Below are 26308 nucleotides of genomic sequence, written 5' to 3'. Positions count from 1 at the left end.
TTTTTGGGGGGGGGGGTTGCCGTGTTCTTGAAGCCTGGATTGGCCACTGTCGGAGACAGGATGCTGGGCTTGATGGACCCTTGGTCTTTTCCCAGTATGGCGGTGCTTATGCACTTATGTTAACCGGCTATTTTGGAGGCGTTCTGCACTTGGCTTTTAAGTGCCATTTTCAGCATTTAACCAGCCAGGTTAACTGCATAAATAGGACCGCATAAAAGTCAGCCCCATTTTTAGCCCAAAGCCGATTAAGTGCTGAATATCACACAGAGGCCCTTTTACAAAGGCACGCTGAAAAATGGCCTGCGGTAGTGTAGACGCTTGTTTTAGGCATGCGCAGAATCATTTTTCAGTGCATCTGTAAAAAAATTCCTTTTTAAAATTTTTGCCGAAAATGGATGTGCGGCAAAATGAAAATTTCCGCGCGTCCCATTTTGGGTCTGAGACCTTACCGCCAGACATTGACCTAGTGTTAAGGTCTAATGCAGTAACCGAGCAGTAATGGTCTATGTGCGTAAAATGCCGATTACTGCCCGATTACCGCCGCATATCGGACACATGTCAAAAATGAAATTACTGCAAGGGCAACACGGTAGCCGAGCGGTAACTCAAAATTGATGCGCGTTGAGCTTGTGTAGGCACCTACATGGCTTAGTAAAAGGGTCCCTTAACCAGCCATGCACTAGCCAGCTCCAGAAACCCGAAAATTCAGTTGCCAGTGCTAAGTTGACTATTATAAAGCAACAGCTATTACTCAAATACAGTAGATTTGAAAGACTTTACATGAAAGCTTCTTCCAAACAAGAACACCATGTTCAATGGTATGTAATTATTAAAAATTAATATATAAGGACCAGTGATGATTCTGAGTGCTCAGATACGGGCATTGAATTTTATTAGCCACTTGGTCCCCACAATGAGGTCTTCAAAAAAATTAATTTGGTGTGTTTTATATACAAGCTCAGACTTTTTATTGCTAGTGATATACAATATCTAGCTTGTGAAATAGAAGTACATTCCATTGACTATTGTGTTTATTTCTACATGGATATGTTTCTACAATAATGGCCATAGCCAGAGGGTAATTTTGTAAAGTCATGCCTAGATAACACATATTTTCACACACCTAGTTTCTAATGGAAAGAGCACCCCTATCTGACTTTATAACATGCTGGCATAGGTATGAAAGAAGATTTATACATGTAGATAGTACCACTTCCACCAACTCTATGGCTGTCTAAATGCTAGCATGTAATTACTCATGTACGCATGTAAATTAGGGGATTTTATAATCTCGACCATACTCCGCTCAAACTTCCCCCTGTGCATGCCCACATGAAAGCATGCACCATACAGTTCTGCATGTACTTTCATGCCAGTTTCTATTATATGTGAGGCCACTTACATGTGTAAAGGACTAAAATATGGCATTTGTGCATGATGTTAGCATCTAAAGCGAGATGGGTCCTTATAAAATTCCTCTTATATAGTTAATTAATCATATTGGATTTCACTTCATTGTGCAATATAGTAAGAAGCCCTGTAGTAAAATGACTAACTTCTAAGCTTACAATAGTTTGTTAATGTGTGAAAATGCTATAAAAAAAAACCAAAACAGGTAAGCAATGAAAACTCATTTGCAGAAATGAATGAGTCATTTGAAAGTGCTTGAAAACGACAGCAGAAAGTGCGAAGATTTATGCCACACTTGGGCAACAGTAGTTATCCGAGATGTAAATCTTTTCTTCTGTATAAAATGATCTCTGTGTGTTGAATAAATTCTGAAAGTAATGTCTAGGCCAGGGCTGCCGAGAGAGATAGCCGGGCCTGGGGCAGGACTGGACCTCTGCACATGCGTGCCTCTACCCTGTGCCGCTGCCTGTCCCCTCCCCTGCACCTTTCTGTCTCTGAATCACTGCTGCGCTGCTCCCTCGCTCTGTCCTCTCCTGCTCCAGTGCTCCTGTGTGCCAGGAGTGGGGACCCAGATGATTGCATTAACGTTAATGTAAAAATCCGGTTCCTGGGCAGCACGCAGGAGCAGGACATACTTGGAAGCAGGTAGGAAGAAGCTTGCTGGCTCCAGCCTGAGCCCGAGCCCAGGCCCCTCCTTGGAGGCCAGGCTTGGAGAATTTTGCCCCCCCCCCCTCTCATTGGACCTGCTCCAGGCTTACTGAAAGTGTGAGAGAAAAAAAGAGGACCATAAATAACAGAGACAAATTAAGAGACTGCCTGTGATTTTTCCTTAACTGTCTCTCTGCTCAGATATTGACCAGTGGAACAAGGTGATCGAGCAGCTGGGAACACCGTGCCCAGAGTTCATGAAGAAATTACAACCCACAGTGCGGAACTATGTTGAAAACAGACCCAAGTATGCAGGCCTCACTTTCCCCAAGCTTTTCCCAGATTCCCTCTTTCCAGCTGACTCAGAACATAACAAGCTCAAAGGTATATTTAGGCAATGTTTTACTGCATACGTAGTCTGAGAATGATACAAAAGTGCAATGCTTTGTTAATGTTGAAGAAAACAAATGTGGCTGTTAGAGTCACAGAACAGAATCGTGTTTACTGTCACACTAGGATGGACTTTGTCTACTGTACCCAGTGATATAGTCAAAAAACAAGAGGCAAGGAACTGGAACCACAAAAATCAGCAAATGTACAAGGCTATGATGCCCGAGTAGCTATGCATCCTCATTTTCTTAGTTTACTCATTGTGAGACAAAGATCAAATCTTTTCACCCTCTCTCTCTCTCTTTCTTTTCTTGACTTTGTCTTTTTCTCTCCATCCACATTATGGTATAATTTACCAGCTCAGAAATAATCACTACCTTATTTCCTGGCTAGCGAGGAATTCATTTTCTCTCCCAGCATGTTGCTTGTATTTAAGGCGCTTCAGGGGAATCTGTATTTCCCCTCCTTTATTTTCTGGTATGGGCTTTGGAACTGCCATGCTCATGACTATAATTTGTCACTTACTTTGTGGAAGAAAATGGCGAGTGCATCAAAATTCATGGCGCTTAAGATGTTAGTGACGAATAAAAAGAATTCCGTCATGAATACCAAGGGCCAAGGGGACCATATTCAAAACCACTTATGCAGCCGGTAGTGGTGCTACCATCTGGTAACTACCTCACTCTTTATTGAAAAACTTCTTTATTGAAAACTCTCAACATTTAAATAATATAAAATCTTACCTAATACCTGAATAATATTAACCCAACACGCTATCACATTCTCACCATTCATTCCTCATTCAGTCATGTGGGTTCCAAACAACCACAGAGCTATTTAAGCATCTAATGCTTTGAATGAGGAGTGAATGGTGAAAATGTGATGTGAGAATGTGATAGGGTGTTGGGTTAATATTATTCAGGTAGTAGATAAGATTGTATATTATTTAAATGTTGAGAGTTTTCAATAAAGAAGTTTTTGGAATTTTCAATAAAGAGTGAGGTAGTTACTAGATGGTTGATATTTTATATTGTAACTAGAGTGAAAAAGTGATACTTGGATAGTAATTTATGTATATTCATTGGGGATATTGTGACAACCCAGCTGGCTGGATGTGCCCTGAGGATTGGGCTGAGAAGCATTGACTTAGGAAGCCTCTGATATTCCAGATCTGGTGCTGAGATCTTAACAGTCAATTTTTTAAAGGGGGGGTGGGGGTTCAAACACACACACACACACACACACCAGTAAATTTTCAAACACAAGATGCCCCTGTACATTGTGTTATGAGACAAACGGTCCTTTAAACATGTGAATTACTGTGCTCTGTTAGTGCATGGTTGTGGTAACACTTGTTGCAGTGGCTTGACTATTTTAACTGCAGAGTATGGAAAGGGAAAAAGTATGGTGTGGACTGCGCCTTGCACTCAACGCTTGGTAACTTACTGCTTGTCCACTCCTTATGTTTATTTTGAATCTTGTTATACTGCACTTTGCAACAGCATAGGTGGCATTAATGACCTGCATTATCTGTTAAGCATGTAACATGGGATAAGTGTATTGTCTCTGTGTTAACTACATGGGCAGATGCTGGGCATGCCTTCAACAGTTAATGCAGGGGCTTTGAAACTACCATGGCAAATGCCATATGGTAAAAGTAAGCATGTAAATGAAAACAGCATTGAACAATGTTATAAAAGGTCCACTATATGCATACATTTTGAAAACTTAAATATAGGTATGTGGTTTCCAACCACACTCACAAAATGTCCCACTCCACCCCCTCATGAATGCCAGTTTATAATGTGGCTAACGACACGTGTTGTAGACTTAGTGCCACAGTTCAGTGTTGTACTGGTCAGCAGCAGTGTGTGGTGTGTATGGGGTGAGGGGAGTAATATTTTATGGCTAGTTAAAAACTGGGAGAATTTAGTCCATTCTTTCTCTCAACCTGTACGATTCTGTAACTCTTTCTTCTCCTAGAGCATAGTCTAATGTAGAGGGGCACATCTGAGTACTGCAAAATACATCTCAGCTTGCTGCAGCCCCTGGAATAATTATGGGGAAATAGAATAATCTAAACATAGAAACAGAGAAAATTACAGCAGATAATGATGAAATGGCCTATACAGTATTCTCATCTCTACCAACTACTATTTATTTTACTTCTTTATTTACTGGCTTTTTGAAGAAATTCACCCAAGACAGTGTACAACAAGATCAATCTGGACATAAGCAATAGACAACTACAGAAAACAAATATTCAAATATTATAAAATATTCACATATTCATATTATGTCATGGTATGCTACTTATAATGTAGACAGCATAAAGGATTAAATTCTGTAAATGGCACCTAAAAGGTCAACACCAAAAAAATAGCACTTAATGCTATTCTATAAATGGCGTTTAAAGTTAGGCACTCTTTATAGAATAGCGCTTAGCGCTGGGACCCGTGACTACATTTAGGCACGACCATTTACACGAATGAAACCTTGGTGTAAATCCCCGCCCTAAATTGGGTGCAGATACCGTTATTCTATAACAATGTGCATAAATTGTGGAAATGCCCCCGAGCTGCCCGTGTCCCCTTTTTTTTTTTTTTGTTACATTTGTACCCTGCGCTTTCCCACTCATGGCAGGCTCAATGCAGTAGGCAATGGAGGGTTAAGTGACTTGCCCAGAGTCACAAGGAGCTGCCTGTGCTGGGAATTGAACTCAGTTCCTCAGTTCCCCAGGACCAAAGTCCACCACCCTAACCACTAGGCCACTCCTCCACGGACCCACACATAAAATTTATGCACATAAATTTTAATTAAATCCAATTAGCACCAATAATTGCTTGTTAAGAAGCCACTTGCTGTACACTGCCTTGGCTGAATCCTAATAAATAAATTATCATCACTAATTGACTTGTTGTTTAATTAAACTGCATGCGCAAATTGGGCACGCGCCAAAATTTGTGTGTGCAATTTTTTCCCAGTTATAGAATTTGGGAGGAAGTGTAAGCAGAGGTGAAACATATAGGCAAATAAAAGAGGGCCCCTTTTACACAGTGGTGGTAAGCCCAAAGCGGCCTTACTGTGTGCTAAAAAAGTAGTAGCACTTGGCTACTGCAGCAGCCCGGTGGTACTTCCCACCACCAGTGCACTGTCATATTCGGCGCTACAAAAATAATCACTGCACGGTTACCGCAGGGTTAGCGTGGGAGCCATTACTGTCACCTCAATTGGTGGCAGTAAGGGCTCCTCCCAAAATGGCCACATAAAAGAACTGGATTAGACCAGACACACCGGAGGCAGGATGGTGTACAAACTGATTTATGGAAAATATGAAAACTCGGTGTGGTTGCATTTTGACCTCCATATGCATCAGGGGTACTTAAATCTCAAATCAGCTTTGTAACAACTTAAAATAATTAAATTGTAGATCAATCCATAGCCAGCAACAGAACAATGAGAGTGTTTCAAGAAATGGGACTTGCTGAGCCTCCTGCAAGTCTTTAATTATTTTGGGGAGCAAATATCTCTTTTGAATTGTGATATGAAGCTGTTTTGCGGTTTATATATTCTTGATGCAGGCGGAGGTCAAAATGCGGCCTCTTCAGGATTTTATATTTTCAATAAACTGGTTTGTGTGCTATACTGCCTCTGGTCTGATCCAGCTCTTTTCTGTTGTCCAGGATTGGGTGCAGCAGTTCCATATTCCATTGTTACAGTCTAGCACAGAGCTTAAAGCGACTGCTGTCACTGCGAATGCTCCTAGGTTCCACCAGATTAGATGTTCAAACTAGGGTAGCCAGAACTCTTTTCTCTACTTTTACTGTGGCTAATTGGCTAGGGCGATAGGGCCTGATGTCCTCTCCTCTCACATAAAGGTCAGTGGCTGAGGAGGCTAAGAGCCAAAAACAAAGATTTGAAAAGCACAGGGCTTTGCACCTCTAGCAAGTTTCTTCCCTTGATTATAATACTGGGCAAGGGAAACCCCTCCTTTCTGGAAACTGTAAGGTGAAAGCTAAGTTAAAAGTATATTGCCTAGTAGAGCCACCAGGTGTCACTATGGGTACCCTTAAAGCAGGACCTCAGGGTCTGTAAAAAGGGATAAGAGATAAGCTGATTCCAAAGACCAATTATGTGCTTGCATCTTTCCATTTTTCTTAATTTGTTGTTTGCATTCATTTACCTGTTCTTCTGTTACTCCTTTGCTTAATTGATCTGTATTATAATCTATGTATATTTTATTTTGCCTTGATTTATTTGATAAAACATTTAGATATTGTTATGAAATGCTATATAACAAATAAATTTGAAACATAAATATAAACAAACCTGGGGCTGAAAATCAGTGGTAAGACTTAAGGAGGTCACTTTAGAATCTTCTATAAAGTAAATAGCGACATTTACACATGTCGATTGGCTACACATATAAATAGCGATTCCAGAAAATCAATGTGGGGTAGATTCTACGAAGGGCACCAAAATTAGGTGGTAAAAATATGGGAGCTAAGCCCCAAATATATAGCAACAATGGTGTACAAAATTGCCATTATAGAATAAGGCATCAGTATGCGCGAACCTGTCTTTAGGCGTGAGCACTTATGCCATGTCAAAGGCTGGTGTACATGCTGACACCCAAAGTAGACAGTTATGCGTGTGACTGATAGTATTCTGTAACTTACACATGCAACTTCAACACATGACCCTGACCTACCCATGGGCATATATATCCCTTTTGTAGTTGTGTGACACAACATTTAGGCACTATGGGGGAAATTCTATATATGGTGCCTAAAAAATTGGCGCTGAAATCAGTGCTAAGCGTATTCTATGAGTGTCACCTAGATTTAGGCGCGGTATATAGAATTCACTTAGTTGATATCTCAGTGCCTTAAAACTATGCGCTTCCATTTACGCCAGCGGAAATGTGGCGTAAATCCCAGTGTGTAGATTTAGGTTCACTGGGCCATATGCTATAACTAGGTGTGTAAATTTTGGAACGCCCATTTCCCCGCCTATAACCATGCCCCTTTTTGCCTGTGTGCGTTAGAAATTAGACGCACTGAATTACAGAATACACTTAGCGAGTTGTGTTTATTAAGAGCTGTTATCAATGCTGATTAGCTTGTTAAGCCAATTAAATTATGCACATTATTATAGAATATGCTTGGATTTTGCCTCGGATCTCTAGGTACGCTATATAAAATCTTAGGGTATGTTTATAGAATAGTGACTAAGTGCAGTTACATGCGTAATCCAAATTAGTGGCAATTATCACCATTTAACACCAGTTAAGGGCTATTATTTGTACTAAAGGCCAATTGGCACCTTATTAACAAGTTAGGGTGTCCTTTTACCAAGCTGCGGTAAAAAGAGTAGCGGTGGGGGCCATTTTCCCGCACGCTGTGGCCCTTTTTACCACAGTGGGTAAAAAAGGCTGAAAATAGCCATGGCCATGTGGTAAGATTGCTCTTACCACATGACCTTGCTGGGGGGGGGGGGGGGGGGGGGACACTTACCACCACCCATTGAGGTGGTGCTAAGGGCTCCCTTGCTAACCTGGCAGTAACCGTGTAGCGCGCGGTGCTGCCAGGTTACCACAGGGTTAGCGCCATGCTAAAAAATACAGGGGGATTTTTCCTAGCGTGGCAAATGGCGCACACTGGGGCTGGAACTACCACCAGTGCCCGAGTTGGGCCAGTGGTAGTTCCAGATAAGCATGTGGTAAGCCTGCATTGGGCTTACCGTCGCTTTGTAAAAGGGCCCTAGGCTTGCAACTGGCACCATTCTATAACTTGTGCACCCAAATTTGCGCACTAGTCAGAAATTTGGGGGCCCAGCTTTATAGAATCCAGGTGTATAAACACATACAGATGCCCGGGAGACAGAGATTTCGGGGGGTGGGGGTGGGGAGGTTAAGGGTAACAGAGGCATGGTTTCAGTGGGACATTTCTATGTATTTATTTATTGAGATCTATTAACCACCTTTATGCACAGATTCACCCAAGGTGGTTTAACCACAGCAGATCCAGTTTAACATAAAACTTACAATTTTGTTAACATCGTAAACAATAGTAAAATAATCAGCTATAAACATAGATACAATAAATGAGGTAAACTTGGAAATATGATGTCAGTACAATACAAACAATACTATAATAGCATGGAAGAATATTCAAATTACAGATATAATATGATGTCAACATAATATCAATGAAACACCCTAATAAGCTGGCAATAGAACATTCAAATAACACAGATGTTAATGGTAGCTTCCCTGTTCAATTGGCTCCACTTATATGTATAATTTTCTGAGATGAGACCAATCTATCTACCTTTCTACAGTATCTATATATCTCTATCTTTCTACCTACAGAATCTATATATCTCTGTCTATATATTTATCTATATAAGTGCTGGCACTTATATATTGGAAGCTGCTGAGTGAGGCCACCCTTTTTCTCAATATGTACTATTGTAAACTCTCTGCTCCTGCTGTAGGTGCTGACAAACTTTTAAACACAGGAGCCTAAACCCTTAATCAGCCTCCTTTCTACCACTGCATCTTAATGCCTGAAGTTGGTTTCTCTTTCAGTATTTTTACTCGATCTGACTTCTACAATGGCATTACTGCAAAAATCAATTGTTATTATGATCTGCATGGTGTGAAGGAGTTAATGACAACTTCTGTTTTGAAATTATGGAGAAATTGATTTCTGCAGTGATATTGCCATTGGTTTTATGATGAGTTGCATGGTCTATAGGATTATAAATGGATTTCTTTTTCATTGTTGTTGGTCATAAATCAACCCCAACAGTGGGATTAATACAGATATTGATTTGTATCACATTGATTTATAATTTGTAGAATATGAAGGGCTAAGATTTGATCTTCACCCTTCAGTTATTCAATAGTTTATAAAAAGATTGAATCCTGGTAACTTCAACCTGTTTTCTGTTTGTTGGAACAGACCTACCAACCTTCTGATCAAAGCTGAAACTTTAAGCACTTTTACTGAAGTAGTTTGCAAATTCTCCCCCCCCCCCCCCCCACACACACACTAAGAGATTTAGAGAGGTAGTAGAGAACAATTTTATAAGGGGGCACCTAGCTAAAGAACCTTTTAAGGTACCTATGTTAAGGCTATTTTTATAAAGACAATTAAGTGGGCCTTTTATAATATAGGAATATATAGGCGTTTAGTGTTCTTCTCTCTCTCCTGATAGGCTCTGTCTATGCAGGAGGTTAACATGCAGTTAACCAGAGTATAGAACATCACTGTGGAGACTCAGAACTCTTGAACCAAATCTTCTTTAATGCGAATCAAACAAAGGAAATATGACTTACAGTTAGATGTGCTGAACAAGAGTCTCTGCCATGCAGAACTGGGAGTCTGTTCTCTACCAGCTCACCCTGTAACCGAGGAAGCCAGGAAACCTCAGAACTGGCTAATGAGTAGATGCTGTCAATACTTTTAAATGGTAAAAACCTGGTCATTTACAGTAGCTTGAAAGAGGAGGAGTGTGCAACAGGCACAGCTGTCAGCTTACAGTTCTTAGAAAACCATGTTACTGTCACACTCTCAAACCCCAAAATGAGAGAAGAAGGGCAGGCTACATCCCAGCATACACAGGAGCAAAAGCCTGCTAATAGGAAAAGTCCCAAAAGGCATAGGGAACTGGGACATGTGCTCAGGAAAAGCCTATTACAGAGTACTACAGGAAGACTAATTTTGTAGTCCAAAGGCACTTCCTGTCTTTCTTAAAGGCACAAGCACTGTAAACTGTTACAGGCAATGCAAACTAATATATCAATGTCTAACATATACATAAATAATAAACAACCTGCTTCCATGAATATGGAGGCAGAACATTTAGCGTACACTAAAAATGCTAGCGCGCCTTTGTAAAAGGCCACCTAAGTAAGTTATCTGTGTGCTGGCCAATACTCAGTTAACTCTCCAGGATTTAGGAAGCTATTTCTGAAATTGTAAATATCTGTCATGGCCTCGGGGGTCTTTGCAAACTGTTGCAGACTCAGGGAAACCATGAGCTCTTGTGCTACTACTAAACAGGCAGGACTAGAGCAGATTAGTGCAATAAGCACACAGGCAGGAATGGGGTACACAAGAACTGAGCTTGGCTAGGCAGGATCATAGTACATAGGAGCAGAGCTTGACTAGGCAGGAACAGGGTACACAGGAGCAGAGCTTGACTAGGCAGGAACAGGGTACACAGGAGCAGAGCTTGACTAGGGAGGAACAGGGTACACAGGAGTAGAGCTTGACTAGGCAGGAACAGGGTACACAGGAGCAGAGCTTGACGGCAGGAACAGGGTTCACAGGAGTAGAGCTTGACTAGGGAGGAACAGGGTACACAGGAGTAGAGCTTGACTAGGGAGGAACAGGGTACACAGGAGCAGAGCTTGACTAGGGAGGAACAGGGTACACAGGAGTAGAGCTTGACTAGGCAGGAACAGGGCACATAGGAGCAGAGCTTGGCTAAGCAGGAGCAGAGTACACAGGAGCAGAGCCAAGTAAAGCTAGAAGAAAGGCACTCAAATGGGCCACAAGGCCAAACTGGAACCCGTGCACACCAGAGCCCTCTCATACAGGCCGCAAAGCTGAACTGGAACCTAAGCACAATTGCAGAAGGCAAAAGAGAAGGCACGCACACATAGGCAGAAGCAGACTAGGCAGAACTCAAGGCAAGGCAGACTAGGCAGAACACTAGGCAAGGCAGACTAGGTAAAACACTAGGCTGGGCCGCACGGCCATTCAAAGGAAAAAGGGAGACCACACAGAGATGCAACTCAAGGCTGGGCTACACGGGACACAACAGAAGTGCCAACCAAGCACTCAGGCAACAAGCAAAAATCAAGACAGAAGTGCTAACCCTAGCACACAGGCAGACAGTAACCAAGACAGAAGTGCTAACCCTAGCACACAGGCAAACAAGAACCAAGGCAGAAGAGCCACGCAGGCACACTAGCAAACAAAAGAAACTATCCTGTCTCTGCCTCTGGATTTTCTAGGTATTAATTGGAGAGTGCTGTGGCAGTCAGAGTAGATATTCAGTAGCACTCTTCAGGTAAGTCTTGTTGGAGTAGGATAGAGATATGCAAAGTGAAATTGTTATGCACTCTAGAATAATAATAAACGCCATGCCTCCTTACTTAGCTGTCCGAGCTCTGACTCCTTCTAGTTTATGTTTATACTACTAGGCTAAAAACAAATGTAACATTGGGAGAAATTCAACAGAGAAGCTGTATGACTTTATCCCTGCTGTTCCAAAGCTTGGTTTTTGTGCATGAGTGCCTATTCCTATGCAGTCTTTTTCTGTTTTAGGTGTCCAGCCAATGAGAGCAGGCTGCCTGTAGATTCTGGCAGGATTTGGTTCCAGGTTTGTTTTTTTTTAAGCAACCCTAGAGATCCTAGGGTTGCCCTTTTGGTAATTTTTTGTTTGTAGCACCTGCTTGGAAACTCAGACCTTCTGGCACCAGAACCTTTCAGAGATTTGGTTAAATCAATGGAAGTTGATGGAAGTGAAGGAGGGATTTGATGCTTGTAGGATGTTCCTGGTGGTAGGAAGTAATATAAACTCCTGTTTTGCCTGCCAAAATTATATTTGGTCATCTCCTGCCTCTGACTATTCCTCTCATAAGGAGAGACCCTATTTTTCCTGCCATGCCTGTACCGGTATTGTGAACTGCAAAGAATCAGCCTGCCTATACCCCCATAGAAAAGCATCACAGGCATTTGTTTTTGAACAAGGATTCAGGAGTTTCTGGGACCAGAACCAGAAATGGAAAAGTTACTGCCTGACACTGTGTGGTGGCATGAGGAACCACTGCACTCCAATAGAATCCAGGTGAAGGAGAGGGAGATTGGAACCGTGTGTAAAACAAAAAAAGAGCAGAGGTAAACCCCTAACAGTCCACAAACAGAAACAAAAAGAAGAAAGGGGTAGACCAATGTGATTCCAAAGTAAGTGGTTTATTGATGAGTAATAGCTAACAGTGACTCGACACAGTCCTGTGTTTCGGCACCTGATGCACCTGAAGCCAAACATATATCTTTCTGTCAAATAACATAAATACAGTAAAAACTGTTAACTAAAAACATAATATTAAATACATATACAAAAGAGCCACGTATACAAGTATATGTGGAGGGGCATAATCGAAAGGGATGCCCAAGTTTTGCTGAGGACGTCCCGGTGAAGGGGCGGGGAAACCTGTATTATCGAAACAAGATGGACATCCATCTTTCGTTTCGATAATACGGTCGGGGCTTCCCAAATTCTGAAATTTCGGTCGTCCTTAGAGATAGTTGTCCCTAGACTTGGTTGTTTCTGATTTTCGGCGATAATGGAAACCAAAGACACCCATCTCAGAAATTACCAAATGCAAGCCCTTTAGTCGTGAGAGGAGCCAGCATTCAGTGCACTGGTCCCCTTGACATACCAGGACACCAACTTGGCACCCTAGGGGGCACTGCAGTGGACTTCATAAATTGCTCCCAGGTACATAGCTCCCTTACCTTGTGTGCTGAGCCCCCCAAATCCCCCCAAAACCCACTACCCAAACTGTACACCACTACCATAGCCCTTACGGGTGAAGGAGGTACCTAGATGTGGGTACAGTGGGTTTCTGGTGGGTTTTGGAGGGCTCACATTTACCACCACAAGTGTAACAGGTAGGGGAGCATGGGCCTGGGTTTGCCTGCCTGATGTGCACTGCACCCACTAAAACTGCTCCAGGGACCTACAAACCAAAAGACTATACTACAAAACTGAAATTGGACCAAATTACAAGGACACACACAAACTTTTCCAACTTGTGAATAAACTGCTAGACACCACACCAGTCACGAACAACAGCAAAGACACACCAGGGGCTGAAAACCTCGCGAAATACTTCAAAGAGAAAATAGTACAACTGCAACTCAAATTTCCTGCCAGCCCCATCGAATACGCTGCACTCCTAGACTGCCTAGACCCAGACCCTGGAGTATACCCAGCAGATAGGATTTGGAATGAATTTGAGATATTATCAGAAGATCTCATCTCCCAACCGCTTAAAAGATTCGCCAAATCTCATTACAAACTAGATATATGCCCAAATAACCTTATGAAATTGGCCCCCAACACTTCATAACAGATCTAACGAAACACGTGAATTTTATGCTACAAAATGGACTCTTCCAAAAGGAGAAAGGAAACATTCTACTCACCCCCATACCCAAAGATGCAAAGAAAAACGCGAGTGAATTAACCAACTATAGACCAGTTGCATCCATTCCCTTAATAACCAAAATAACAGAAGGAATGGTAACCAAACAACTCACAGACTATCTAAACAAATTCTCAATATTACACGACTCCCAATCAGGATTTCGTTCTAATCACAGTACTGAAACAGTATTAGTTACGCTCATGACGAAATTCAAACAAACGATTGCAACCGGCAAGAATATATTACTTCTACAATTCGACATGTCAAGCGCCTTCGACATGGTTGATCATGGAATCCTACTACACATCCTTGAATACTTCGGCATCGGAGGCAATGTTCTTAATTGGTTTAAAGGATTCCTAACCACGCGCTCATATCAAGTGACTTCAAATTCGATTACATCAGCCGCATGGACTCCTGAATGTGGAGTTCCACAGGGATCGCCCCTTTCACCGACTATATTCAACCTAATGATGACACCTCTAGCCAAACTACTATCTAACCAAAACCTCAACCCATACATTTACGCCGATGATGTAACGATCTACATCCCATTCAATCAAGACCTAAAAGAAATTTCCAACGACATCAACCAAAGTCTACACATCATGCACTCCTGGGCAGATGCCTTTCAGTTAAAACTCAACGCAGAAAAAATCCAATGCCTAGTACTTACCTCTCAACATAACCACCATCAAGACACCATCATCAACACACCAAACTTAAACCTACCCATCTCAGAGACCTTAAAAATTCTTGGAGTTACCATTGATCAACACCTAACACTTGAGAATCATGCGAAAAACACAACCAAAAAGATGTTCCAATCAATGTGGAAATTAAAAAGAGTAAGACCATTCTTCCTGAGGACCGTCTTCTGTAATCTGGTACAGTCATTAGTACTCAGTCATCTAGATTACTGCAACTCACTCTACACTGGCTGCAAAGAGCAAATACTCAAAAAACTCCAAACAGCCCAGAACACGGCAGCCAGACTCATATTTAGAAAATCAAAATACAAGAGCGCGAAACCCCTTCGAGAGAAGCTACACTGGCTCCCACTCAAAGAACGTATCATGTTCAAAGTATGTACCCTAGTACATAAGATCATCCATGGCGATGCTCCAGCCTATATGTCAGACCTGATAGACCTACCATCCAGGAATGCCAAAAAATCTTCTCGCACATTCCTTAATCTTCATTTCCCCAACTGTAAAAGTCTAAAGTACAAATTAATGCACACATCAACCTTTTCCTATATGAGCGCACAGTTCTGGAACGCACTGCCACATCACCTGAAAGCGGTCTATGAATCGACCAACTTCCGGAAACTACTAAAGACCCATCTCTTCGACAGGATTTATCACAAAGACCAAGTCATATGAAACTCCCACATATACCCTGAATGTAAATTAATGCCTTCTGCTTTTTTACTATCATGTATTCCATTACCATGCAACCCAAATCCTTCTGTAACACCAAATGTCTACTCCCTTCTCATTTCCACTATCCATGATATATTGTAAGCCACATTGAACCTGCAAAGAGGTGGGAAAATGTGGGATACAAATGCAATAAATAAATAAATGGACCTGAGTATGACATTTGAGGCTGGCAAAAAATATTTTTAAAGATGTTTTTTAGGGTGGGAGGGGGTTAGTGACCACTGGGGGGAGTAAGGGGAGGTCATCCACAATTCTCTCCGGTGGGCATCTGGTCAGTTTGAGCACCTTTTTGTGCCTTGGTCGTAAAAAAAACAGGACCAGGTAAAGTTGTCCAAGCGCTCATCAGGGACGCCCTTTTTTCAATTATGGGTCAAGGACATCCATGTATTAGGCACGCCCAAGTCCTGCCTTCACTACGCCTCCGACACGCTCCCGTGAACTTTGGTCATCCCCACGATGGAAAGCAGTTGGGGACGCCCAAAATCGGCTTTCGATTATACTGATTTGGGCGACCATATGAGAAGGACGCCCATCTTCCAATTTGTGTCGAAAGATGGGCGTCCTTCTCTTTCGAAAATGAGCCTGATAGTTATCAAATAACAGCTGTGCGATAAAAATGTTATACAAAATAAAGCATTGATAAGTTTAAAAAATAAAAACTGATAAAACAATATGATAACAACTAATAAGCATTTAAACTAATAATAAAGCAGGACTAAGAAGATAAATGCAACATAAATATATTAAAAAAACAATGTATAGATATAAACATAAATCTAAAATACTCTATGCATTGAATATAAAGTCACAAAAACACTAAAAAAGTGTGTTCAATGTATGGCCACATTAACACTATCCAAAATATATCTTAACATAAAAAGAAATAATGTACATACCAACCACAAATGATGACCAAGGGACAATAAGAGCAAATGTGTCCACTAAAACAGCATCTAATCAAAAGAGATATAATTCAATGAATGGAAAGAACATGGGAGCAAGTAGCACTACATAAATAATTAGCATGTCATAAAAACATAAGTATGTATAGTAATGTTAAGACACAGTAATGAGGCACTGTGTTCCTAAAAACGTACATATACAATGCTACTGTAGCAGGGAGACAATAAAATAGAAAACAGAACATATATATGTTTTTTTTTTAATGGTGAACAACAGAGATGGCCAAATGACAAGTTTTATGAACAGTTCCAATTTTAAAATTGAAAGGACATAGTATTCAAACATAGATATGTGATCACGTGATAATTTCTCCCCTGGTCATCCAGGGCTTGATTTGTTCCTTACAGTTTTGTGTTCCATGAGAAAGCATCTGTAATAAGATTTTGCGAAAAAGAATGTCCTGTAAAAAGCTATATTCAGCAGATATTCAAGGTGGTCCAAATTTATTCATTATTCTTCCAGAGATATTTGGGACATATAGGAATCAGAGCCAGCCAAGACACCCTAGTAATGCCAACCGGGCTGCCTGTCAGTGGTCTTTACTAATTTTTAAGTCAGGGCCACTTTGGATCTAAAAGACCTGAAGGAGAGCTGCCAAATGTCTTCCTGTGCAAGGCCATGACACTGTTGACCAGCATGTGTCAATGACATCCATCCTCACCAGCCCACCTTCAAACTTTTCATTGAGGGTATCTTCAGGGAGGAGAACATTTCCACATGCATTCTCTTTGTCTATTGAGAAATGTCTTGTCCTTCAGGCATGCGACTCTTCCCATCCACTTCCTCTTTTCTGTCGTGAGCATGGTTACAGAGGCAGATAATAGTAAAAACACCCAGAAAGAAGATAGGGCCACCCCAGAGATCTCCAGGGGCGGCTGTTGGCCCCCATGCCTTACACTGAAGAACACTGATGTATTTACTTCTGCTTAGAACGGAACTGTCATGTGCTTTCTTAAGGTTTTTGCTAAGACGTAAGGCTAAATAAATGTTTTCATATTTAAATGAGATAAAGTGGAGGTTAAAGAGAGGGTAAGTGTTTTTAGCTGTTTGCCCCTAGTTTGCATGCCATGCTATGAGGTTGATCTGAGAACTTCCTCCGTCCTATTCCGAATGTTGCTTATAGCAGCAAGGTGGCTTTGCATTTTGAAAAAAAGAGACAGTGACGCTCATGCATTTTATAATGAAGATGATAAATGGAATATAGAGTCAGGCTAAAACTCTAAGAGCCAGTTCTATGACTGGGTGCCCCTATTTAGGCTCCCTGAGGGTGCGCAGTAGGAGCCTATTCGGTTCTAGTTTAACCTGCTAGTGACATGCCTATCATCTAGGCACTTGTACTTACGCCAGCTATAGACCTGGTGTAAATGCGGCAACTGTGTGCTAGGTAAGTTAATCAGGAATTTTCAGAATAGCGCTTAGGCAGAATTTTTGTATTTATATACTTATATGCCATTATTATAAACATTTTTATGTGTAACATGCGTAAAGTGGGCTCCTAGCTAGTCATGCTTTTCTGGGATTTATGTGTGCTTGTCGGACATGGTGGAATGGGCCTATAGGTAGCCATTTTCAAACAGAGGGTATGACTGTTTTTTATTTTTTGTTTCATTAATAAATGTTTTATTAGATTTAATAGAACAATATATACAAACTATCAAAATGACCGTGCAGTTATACATCAAAAATTCCCATCTTTATTCCCCCCCAAACAACTCTCCTCCACCCTTAGAACCTCCCCCAGCAAACTTCACTTCTTCCCTCCCTATTACTCTAGAGTCCCACCTTTATAGGCGAGTACTGTGGTTTCTTCAGCACCTGTCTCAGTTATTTTTATTTACCCAATCTAATGACTGCATTTTAGCTATAAATTTGTCTAATTCCTAAGCTGGAATGAATTGAGCTTCCTTTGAGAAATACCGGTTCTGCTAAATGGTTTACATACTAATGGTTGTGTATTATTACTGCAGTATACAGTCTAGAGGTAATTCAACCTATTTCCATTTATGTTAAAAATGCTTTTAATATATATGGAAATTGTTTTATTGTTTTAAATCCATTAAATACACTTACCCTTAGAAATGAGTTTCTTCTAGAATTAAGCTGAATATGTGAGAATAAACTCTCATTGGTTGATTTGTTTACTTTATCCTACCCAGTGGTCAACTCTAAGCAACTGAAGCATGGCTCAAGATTTTTTTTTCCATATGGGTAGAATTGGGAGCATGCCCAATTTGGAGAAGACCCACAATGACTTTTCTACCCATTTAACAATATTAATTAAAGCAGCAGATTGCTAATTTTATTATGGCTTTCCTTGTTCTAGCTAGTCAAGCCAGAGATCTTTTGTCAAAGATGTTGGTGATTGACCCTGCAAAGCGGATATCGGTGGATGAAGCCTTACAACACTCGTACATTAATGTCTGGTATGACCCTTCAGAAGTAGAAGCGGTAAGACCTTGCCTTTTATTTATTTCCATTTTCCAATGTAATTTGTAAAACACTGATGATCCACAATCCAAAGTCAGATTCACTATCACTGTGGGTGAGTGGATACTCGCAGCATTCATAAGGCAGGAACGTTGTGAAGATAGTATGGTGATGACAATGCTGCTTGCAAAGGAGTTGGTTCATGTGATCAGGGTTCACACCAGTCTTAAAAGGAAAATGAAAGCCACATTGGCTACTGTTTAGATCAGGGGTTCTCAACCCAATCCTCAGGACCCACCTAGACAGTCAGGTTTTCAGAATACCCACATTGAATATGCATGAGATAAATTTGCATGCGTGTAAACGTTTATTTTCTTTTCAGGGTAGTAGATATGTCTTTTTATGAACCCGCACAGCTTCATTTTTTCTTGGAAGGAAAAGGTGTTTCTGTACCTTCTACATAAAGCTCCTAAATCATGGTCTGTAATAGTTGTAATTAGTAGAGGAACTCTCTGTATTTTCTATTCCATTTTTTCTTTACCTTTCCCTTAATTCCAGCTTCATATGGAATGTGTCCTTGGTTTCTCCTTAATTGTGGACTGTTTAGAATTGTACTTGTTTTCCTTGTACCGTGCTAAAATGTTAATTAGCTTTTTGTACATTTCTGATTTTCCTTTGCAAAGTGTATTCTTTGTTGTTAACTTAAAATGCAAAGACAAAAAGTTAAATTTGCATGTACTACCTCCATTGTATTCAACTCTGTCTGAAACATATTCATTGTAGATATCCTGAAAACTTGACTGGCTAGGTGTGTCCTGAAAATTGGGATGAGGACTTCTCATTTAATAGATAGTTTTGGATAAGCTAAATATATACTACCATACTTCCAAGTTTCCAGGTTTATTAACATTTTCTACCCTGCCTTATGGGCATGCCATCTAGGCGGCATGCAATCTATTAAGGAACAAGACAGAAGTAAAAAGTCTCACAATACAGACAGCATTGGGGAGAGGGGGGAGAACCGCAATAAAAATAGGAAAGAGGGGTTGGGGTAAAGACATAAGATAAGCTTTGATGTCTTCCAAGGAAGCCTGAGGGTCTTCCCATGTGTGTGAGGGGATTAGCAAAAAGCATCATTGAAAAGAAATGTTTTTAAATCGGCTTTGAATTGGGTAAGAGATGTTTGTAATTGTAGTTGAGGAGACAGTGAACTCCATAATTATGAACCTTGTACAAAAAATATAGATGCTCTGGTGTGCTCATGAACTATCTCTTTATAGCTGACTACGAGATCTAAGAGTGTGAGATGGAGAATAGTGAATTAGATGCCGAGAGAGATAAGCAGGCTCTCCTGAAAATACTAGAAGTAGTTTGTAGGTGACCCTATGTGAAATGGGCAGCCAGTGGGCTGATTTTAGAAGTGATGTAACTCTATTAATAATTTGAATCACTGTATTTTGCATTTATTAAATTTAGTACTAGTTCAGTGAAGTGCCTCTTATTTATGTGGGCCCAGGAACCCTGTAGATGCAAGTTCTGTTTTATGCCTTTCAGGTGTGGAACTGCTTTATAAGCAGCATAAAGAGGTCTTCACCTAGGATTTTTCTAGCTGGGTACCCCAGTGGGATGCACCCAAGGGAGGAGCTGTGGGTTTCCTTAGTTGACTTAAGGCCCCGTTTTTGTTGGATAGGTGGGTTTTCTTGGTTTCGTTTCTGCCAGCTACCAGCCCTAAGACTTGTTAAGGCAAGGCCGCAAGTTCCCTCCTCCCAACCAGGTCTAAGGGCAAAAGAAAAGGAGATACCTCCAGAGAAGGATAGCAAATTCTAAATTCCTGTACAGAAGCAGTCTTGTTTCAAGATGTGGAAGTGAGGTGCAGAACTTGTGATGGGAACTCTGTTGAACCCACAGAGTGAAGGGGGCCAGGAAATGGATAATGTACGAACGAGGTGTAGGACTTGGATGTGATTGTATGTGATGATCTTAAGGTGGCCAAACAGGTAGAAAAGGTGACAGCAAAAGCTAGAAGGATGCTTGGGTGCATAGGGAGAGGAATGGCCAGTAGGAAAAAGGAGGTGAATATAAGACTCTGGTGAGACCTTATGTAGAATATTATTACAATTCTGGAAACCACACCTTCAAAAAGATATAAACAAGATGGAGTTTGTCCAGAAGGCATCTGTTAAAGTAGGCAGTGGTCTTCATCATAAAGCATATCCAGACAGATTTAAAGATCTCAATATGTAATCTTTGGAAGAAAGGTGGGGGAGGGGAGATATAATAGAGACATTTAAATACATACAAGACATAAATTCACAGGAGGCAAGTCTCTTTCAATTGAAAGGAAGCTCTGGAACAAGGGGGCATAGGATGAAGGTGAAAGGGGATAAACTCAGAAGTAACCTGAGGGAAGGGAAATGGGACTTAATATACTGCCTTTCTGTGTTTTTTGCAACTACATTCAAAGCACTTTATATAGTATATAGAGGTACATATTTGTACCTGGAACAATGGAGGATTAAATGACTTGCCCAGAGTCACAAGGCGCTGCAATGTGAATTGAACCCTGCTCCCCAGGATCAAAGTTCACTGCACTAACCACTAGGCTACTCCTCCACTGAGAAAATGCTGCTTCATGAAAAGGGTGATGAATTCGTGGAACAGCCTCCTGGTGGAAGTGGTGGAGATTAAAACAGTATCTGAATTCATGAGAGCTTGGGACAAGTACATAGGATCTCTAAGGGAGTGATAGGGAGAGTAGATGGCATGAATGGGCAGACTGGATAGGCCATATGGTCTTTATTTGCCTACAGTTTTCTATGTTTCTATAGTATCTAGAGGCAACTCCAGAGGGGAGAGGTGTTTGATAGTGTGCCTGAACTCAGGGGATCCAGGAAATGAACTGGAGGAAGGGAGGAGCTCAGTGGTACGGGACTGGAGTCCATCTTGGTAGTGAGACTCACATGGAGATAACCCAGTTATGGGTTATGAGGTGAGATAACCCAGTTATGGGTTATGAGGTCTACAAGGGAACAAAGGAGACTTGGGAGTTGAAGTTTTGGAAATATTTTACAAGTGTCTTCCTAGAACATATGAACCCAGTTTAAAGTTCACCAATGTTTCAGTAAAGTTCAGCATTTGTAGTGCACTGGTACTTCTGGATGTTTAGATCTTGCTGATCAGTTATGTTATGACTTACTTGTTCAGGAGTGCTGTATTTTGTGATACTGTTTTGAGAAATGTTCAAGAAAGATTTCATACAAATGAAAAAAGTCCCTGACGTGCATTTCCCTTAATAGCCGTCTTTCTCTTGGAAAGTGCACTTCTCTTAATGGCCGTCTTTCTCCCTGAACAGGGAAATCAAAAGTTTTTGCACACTGCTTTTTTTTTTGCAGTAACAGTGGGATTTGAACCAGCCATCTCTGCATTATAAGCCCAGTGATGTAACCACTTGGCCACAGCTCCAATTACTTGGGTGTCCCTCTCTTTTGATTATACCCCTCCAGGTCTCTCTCAGCCACTCACAGACAGCTTAATGCACTGTGATTGGCTGAGAGAGACTTGAAGGGGTATAATCAAAAGGGAAGGACAGCCAAGTAAGTGGAGCTGTGGCCAAGTGGTTACATCATGGCTCTTGTAATGCAGAGGTGGCTGGTTCAAATCCCACTGTTACTACTGAAAAAAACTGTGAGCAAAAACTGTTTTGATTTCCCTGTTTGGGGAGAAAGACGGCCATTAAGAGAAGTGCACTTTCCTAGAGAAAGACCGCTATTAAGGGAAGTGCACGTCAGGGACGGCCATCAAGGGAAAATGAACAGCAGGGACTTTTTAAATTTGTATGAAGTCTTTCTTGAACATTTCTCAAAACAGTATCACAAAATACAGCACTCCAGAACAAGTAAGTCATAACATAACTGATCAGCAAGATCCTTTTTTTTTTTTTTACGAGCTGGCCGACTGGCTTCCCCTCCTAGGAAGGAAATGTTTTAAAGGTTTTTTTTTTGGGTGGGAGGGGGTTGGTGACCACTGGAGGAGTATGGGGAGGTCATCCCCGATTCCTTCCGGTGGTCATCTGGTCAGTTTGGGCATCTTTTTGAGACTTGGTCATGAAAATAAATAGACCAAGTAAAACCGGCCAAATGCTCGTCATCGCTGGTTTTCTTTTTTCCATTATCAGCTGAAGCCAGCCATCTCGTAAGCACGCCCACATCCCGCCTTCACTACCCTGCCGACATGCCCCCTTGAAGTTTAGCTGCTTCCGTGACGGAATGCCGGCGAGTGTGTCCAAAAATCGGCTTTCGATTATACCAATTTGGCCGGTTTTAGGAGATGGCCGGCCATCTCCCGATTTGTGTCGGAAGATGGCTGGCTATCACTTTCGAAAATAAGCTGGATAGTGTCCCATTGATTGTCCTCTTTCCACCAAGTCTCTGAGATGCCCATTATATCTACCTCATTATTTAGTACTATATATTCTAACTCTCCCATCTTATTTTTTAGGCTTCTAGCATTTGTACACAAGCACTTCAAATTGTGTTTTTTCCTTTGATCTACAAGCTGCTTAGAAGTTGAAGGGGATATTGTGCATCCTTTATCCTGCTGTCTCATTAAGCACACCTGGCTTACTTTAAGCATCATTGAAACCTCTCTGCTGGGATTTCCTAAATGTCCTGTTTCAACAGTATCCTCAAGGATACTCTACACTGAATCATGCACTCCTGGACGACTGTCGGCTTCCCCCCCCCCCCCCCCCCCATTCTAGTTTAAAAGCTGCTGTATCTCCTTTTTAAAAGCGCCATCAGCCTGGTCCCATCCTGGTTAAGGTGGAGCCTATCCTTTTGGAACAGTCTCCTCCTTTCCCAGAATGTCACCCAGTTCCTAACAAATCTAAATCCCTCATCCCTGCACCATCTTCTCAACCATGCATTGAGACTTCGGAGCTCTGCCTGCCTTTTGGTCCTGCGCGTGTAATGGGGAGCATCTCTGGAAATACTACCCTGGAGGATCTGGATTTCAGCTTTCTACCTAAGAGCCTAAATTTGGCTTCCAGAACCTCCCTCCCACATTTTCCTATGTCATTGGTACAGCTGGCTTATCCCCAGCACTACCTAAGATCCTTAACTAGTTCCTGCAGTGCACTGTTAATGCTCTGGTACAAAGTTCAAGTTTTAAAACTAGGGGGAAAAGAGTATGGAGATTAGTTTGCTTTTTTATATTTTTTATTCTGCCTATCACTAACCTACAATTCATCATCAGTTAAAACCCAATTTTTAAGTTCCCAAAGCACAGAGCAAAGTAGTGTTCACTTACCAGAGATATGTCCTCTTCTCTCAGGACTTCTCAGAAAGAACATTCAGTGGGACCTTTCCTCTTTATATAGTTTCGAATCTACGGGCACTTTTTCAAAACAGGCCCTTTCAAGCTAACTCAGTAATCAGGTTGCCCTTAGTAACCTATGCAAATATTCTACTTCCTCACACCTTAATTAACACGTAATTGAGGTCAGTGGCAGTGCTACTCTCCAGCAACCAAAGAACAGAAAATAACTGTCTTTTAGCACAAGATTTGAGCCTTTCTTCTATCCTTTTAAAGTTTTTTGGTTGTTTCTACCTCTAGAAAGGTTTCAGTTTAAAACTATGGGAAAAGTGTCTACTTCTACAGAAAATTTCAGTTTAAAACTATGGGAAAAGGGTTGTACACAATGTACACTTTAGTTAGGGTAAATAGTAAAAGAATAGAAGAACTATTTAGGGTTGCAAAATTATCATTTATTTGCTCAGCTAGAAAACCACAGTTATCCTTGTGCACCAGCTAGGGCTATTCCTGATGTTATACAGGAAGAAAGGTGTGTGTGTGTGTTTTTTTTTTTTGTTTTTGTTTTTGTTGATTTGTTTTAACTGTGAGGCAGTAGGTTCCAAGGAAGAGAAGAACTTGAGCTCCAATGGTCAAGCAAGGTGAAGAAATGAAGCAAAAAGAAAGACCAAAGTAAAGATAAGTCTGCACCTCCATGTACAGCAAAAGAAAGGACATTGAGAAATTATTTGGTTCAGTAAACCTATCTTTTCTAGAGACTGGTTTTGGGTGTCTACACCTGAAAAACATAAAATAAATCACAAAGAATCAATTCTTAAGACATACACTACAAAAGAAAGTTATAGCTATAGAGTCAAAGAAAGAAAACAAGATAATTTGTTCAATACTTTTCTGATAGTTTCACTGTTGTTCTAAATGTTTATTACTGTACCTGTTAAGAGATTATAACTGCTGGTTAATGTTCCACTACAAAAAATGTTTAAATTTATATTTATGCAACAGAACCAATTTTATTAACACCACCACAAATTGGATTCAAACAAAACAAACTATACCCCAAATTGGATTAAAAATTTAAAAAGTAACTTGTTCTTACTATCTGTTTGGTTACTGGGTCTTAAAATCCTTTTAGTTTCCTTTCCTCGCCTTAGTTTAGAACTTTGGAGACAAGGTTAGTTTAATTGTCTCTGAGCCCAAAGGTGAACTGCGAGCTTGAGGTATTCGGCCACAGGTAATGCAGACCTGCCAAGTCTCCTGCATTCAGCGTGTCATCTCCCGCACTCCCGCCAAAGCGGGAAAGTCTCCCGCTGAGACACGGCATCTGCAGCTCCCCCTTCCACCTGGTATTAGTTTCCTGGGCACTGCTGCTTCTCCTCTTCAGCAGCAGCAGCCACAACCAAAAAATAAAATAATAAAAAAAGCAAGCGCGGGGCCGCAGCAGCCTTCAAGCATGGGCTGTTGGCTCTGCAGCCGCTCCTTTGTCCTCTCTCTGCCCCTGGAGGAGCAGGAAGTTGACATCGACTTCCTGTTCTGCTCCGGGGACAGAGAGAGGAGAGAGGAGAGAGGAGCGGCTGCAGCGCCGACAGCCCATTCTAAAGGCTACTGTGGCCCTGCGCTTGCTTTTTAAATTTTTTTGTTTGTTAGCTCTTTTTTTTGTTGTTGCAGCTGCTGCTGCTCAACAGGAGAAGCAGCAGTGGCCAGGAAATGATTATCGGTTGGAAGGGGGAGCGGGAGGCAGGTAGAATGGAGAGAGAAGTTGCTGAAGATGGGGAGAAAGGGGGAATCCTGGCTGAGAGCAGAAAGAGGGAAGACGCTGGAAGGAAGGGTAGGGAGAGAAACAGGAGAGACATGGAAGGATGGGGAGAGAGAGGGGGGACATGATGAATGGCAAAGGGTAGAGAGATAGACACTGAATGGAAAGAAGGGGAGAGAGTCACTGGATGGAAAAAAGGGGATAGAGAGAGAGAGAGACACTGGCTGGAAGGATCGGGAGAGGGGGTAGACGGATGGAAGGATCGGGAGAGGGAGTAAACGGATGGAAGGTTAAGGAGAGAAAGAGGGAAGACGGATGGAAGGATGGGAAGAGAAAGAGGGAAGATGGATGAAAGGATGCAGAGAGAAAGGGGAGAGACTGGAAGGATGTGGAGAGAGAGGGGACAGTGAACAGAAAAGGGTAGAGAGATAGAGAGACACTGGATAGAAGGAGGGGGAGAGAGAGACACTAGATGGAAGGATCAGGGTAGATGGATGGAAGGATGGGAACAGAAAGAGGGAAGACACTAAATGGAAGGGTAGGGAGAAAAAGGAAACGCTGGATGGAAGGATGCAGAAAGAAAGAGGGGAGACACTGGAAGGATAGGAGAGCTGCTGGATGGAAAGGGGGAGAGGACAGAGTAGTGAAAGACTGGAGAATAAGAGGAAGGGACATGTGGAGAACAAGGTTGAGGAAAAGATGAAAAGCCATAGGTAGATGAAGTAAAAA

The 26308-nt window shown here is 41.5% G+C and overlaps 1 protein-coding gene across 5 annotated transcripts in view; it reads left to right on the top strand.

Annotated features, from left to right (window-relative positions):
- Window positions 1-26308, top strand: part of MAPK10 (mitogen-activated protein kinase 10) — a 338818-nt gene that overhangs the window by 273987 nt on the left and 38523 nt on the right. For all 5 annotated transcript variants that reach the window (XM_030190605.1, XM_030190604.1, XM_030190606.1 and 2 more), the window contains 2 exons: window positions 2260-2442; window positions 18413-18537. In XM_030190605.1, coding sequence (XP_030046465.1) covers window positions 2260-2442; window positions 18413-18537 — 308 coding nt within the window. The remainder of the gene's footprint in view (window positions 1-2259; window positions 2443-18412; window positions 18538-26308) is intronic.

This window comes from Microcaecilia unicolor, chromosome 2, assembly GCF_901765095.1.
Source record: "Microcaecilia unicolor chromosome 2, aMicUni1.1, whole genome shotgun sequence".
Lineage (NCBI taxonomy): Eukaryota > Metazoa > Chordata > Amphibia > Gymnophiona > Siphonopidae > Microcaecilia > Microcaecilia unicolor.
This window is presented reverse-complemented; position numbering and strand designations above follow the sequence as displayed.